This window comes from Pteropus alecto, unplaced genomic scaffold (assembly GCF_000325575.1).
Source record: "Pteropus alecto unplaced genomic scaffold, ASM32557v1 scaffold9, whole genome shotgun sequence".
In the NCBI taxonomy this organism is placed as follows: Eukaryota; Metazoa; Chordata; class Mammalia; order Chiroptera; family Pteropodidae; genus Pteropus; species Pteropus alecto.
In genome coordinates this window covers 301926-302679 of record NW_006442106.1, presented here as the reverse complement: position 1 = coordinate 302679, position 754 = coordinate 301926, and the positions used below count along the sequence as shown (strand labels likewise).

Here is a 754-nt window from a genome sequence, read left to right as displayed (position 1 = left end):
GGCGCCTGCTGTGTCCCCCTGGCCATCCAGCTGACCATCAGTCACCTGGACTACGCGGTATGTCACCTGCAGGGGGCGGCAGAGCAGCAAGACCAGTGCTGGGGCCCAGGCAGGGGCCAGGTCCGAGCCCCTCCCAGCCCGCTAGCTCGACCCTCTGCTCAACCCTCCACTTGCTCACCAGGCTCCCGGCCCGCAGCCTCACCTGTCCTCCATTATTCTCTGTGCGGAATTGGTACTGGATGTTGTGGTCGCCGAACGCCGCCTGCTGGACGCTGGCGATGGCCACTGCTGTCTGCTCCTCCGCCCCAGGGCCGTCCCCGCCTGCGGTCGGAGGGTAGGGGGGATGGTCAGCGGTCGCGTGGGTCTGGGCGGCCCCAGTGCCCACCCCGGGCGCAGGCCCCAGCTTGGTGGGCCCCGCGAGCACTCACTCTCCTGCAGCTCGACGCCCTCTTCTGCTTCGGGTCCCTTGTCGTGACTGCAGAGAAGGCGGGAAGAGGGGGTTAGGGCTGCTCGCGCCCCCGCCCCTTTGCCCCGGTGCAGGGTCCCCATCCTGCTTGGCCCATTCCGGGGCTGCGGCACCGCGAACACCGGGAGCCGGGGGTATCAGCGCGGATTCCCCCCTCCCCTGCGGCCTCCATTTTGAGCTGGGCCCGGCTGTCGCTCGGGATCATGGCGGCCCGGCCAGGCCGAAGGGCCGCAGCCAGGTCGCACGGGGGCATGAACCGGCCTGGCGCTCTTACCTGGCGGCAGCAGC

At 70.4% G+C, this 754-nt stretch overlaps 1 protein-coding gene across 1 annotated transcript in view; it reads right to left on the bottom strand.

Moving 5' to 3' along the window:
• The window catches only part of USF2 (upstream transcription factor 2, c-fos interacting), a gene marked incomplete at its 5' end in the record, with an annotated part of 9802 nt that extends 9048 nt beyond the window's left edge, over nucleotides 1–754 (bottom strand). The window contains 4 exon segments of the mRNA XM_025038540.1: nucleotides 3–66; nucleotides 203–321; nucleotides 429–475; nucleotides 741–754. Of these exon segments, the coding sequence (XP_024894308.1) occupies nucleotides 3–66; nucleotides 203–321; nucleotides 429–475; nucleotides 741–754 (244 nt within the window).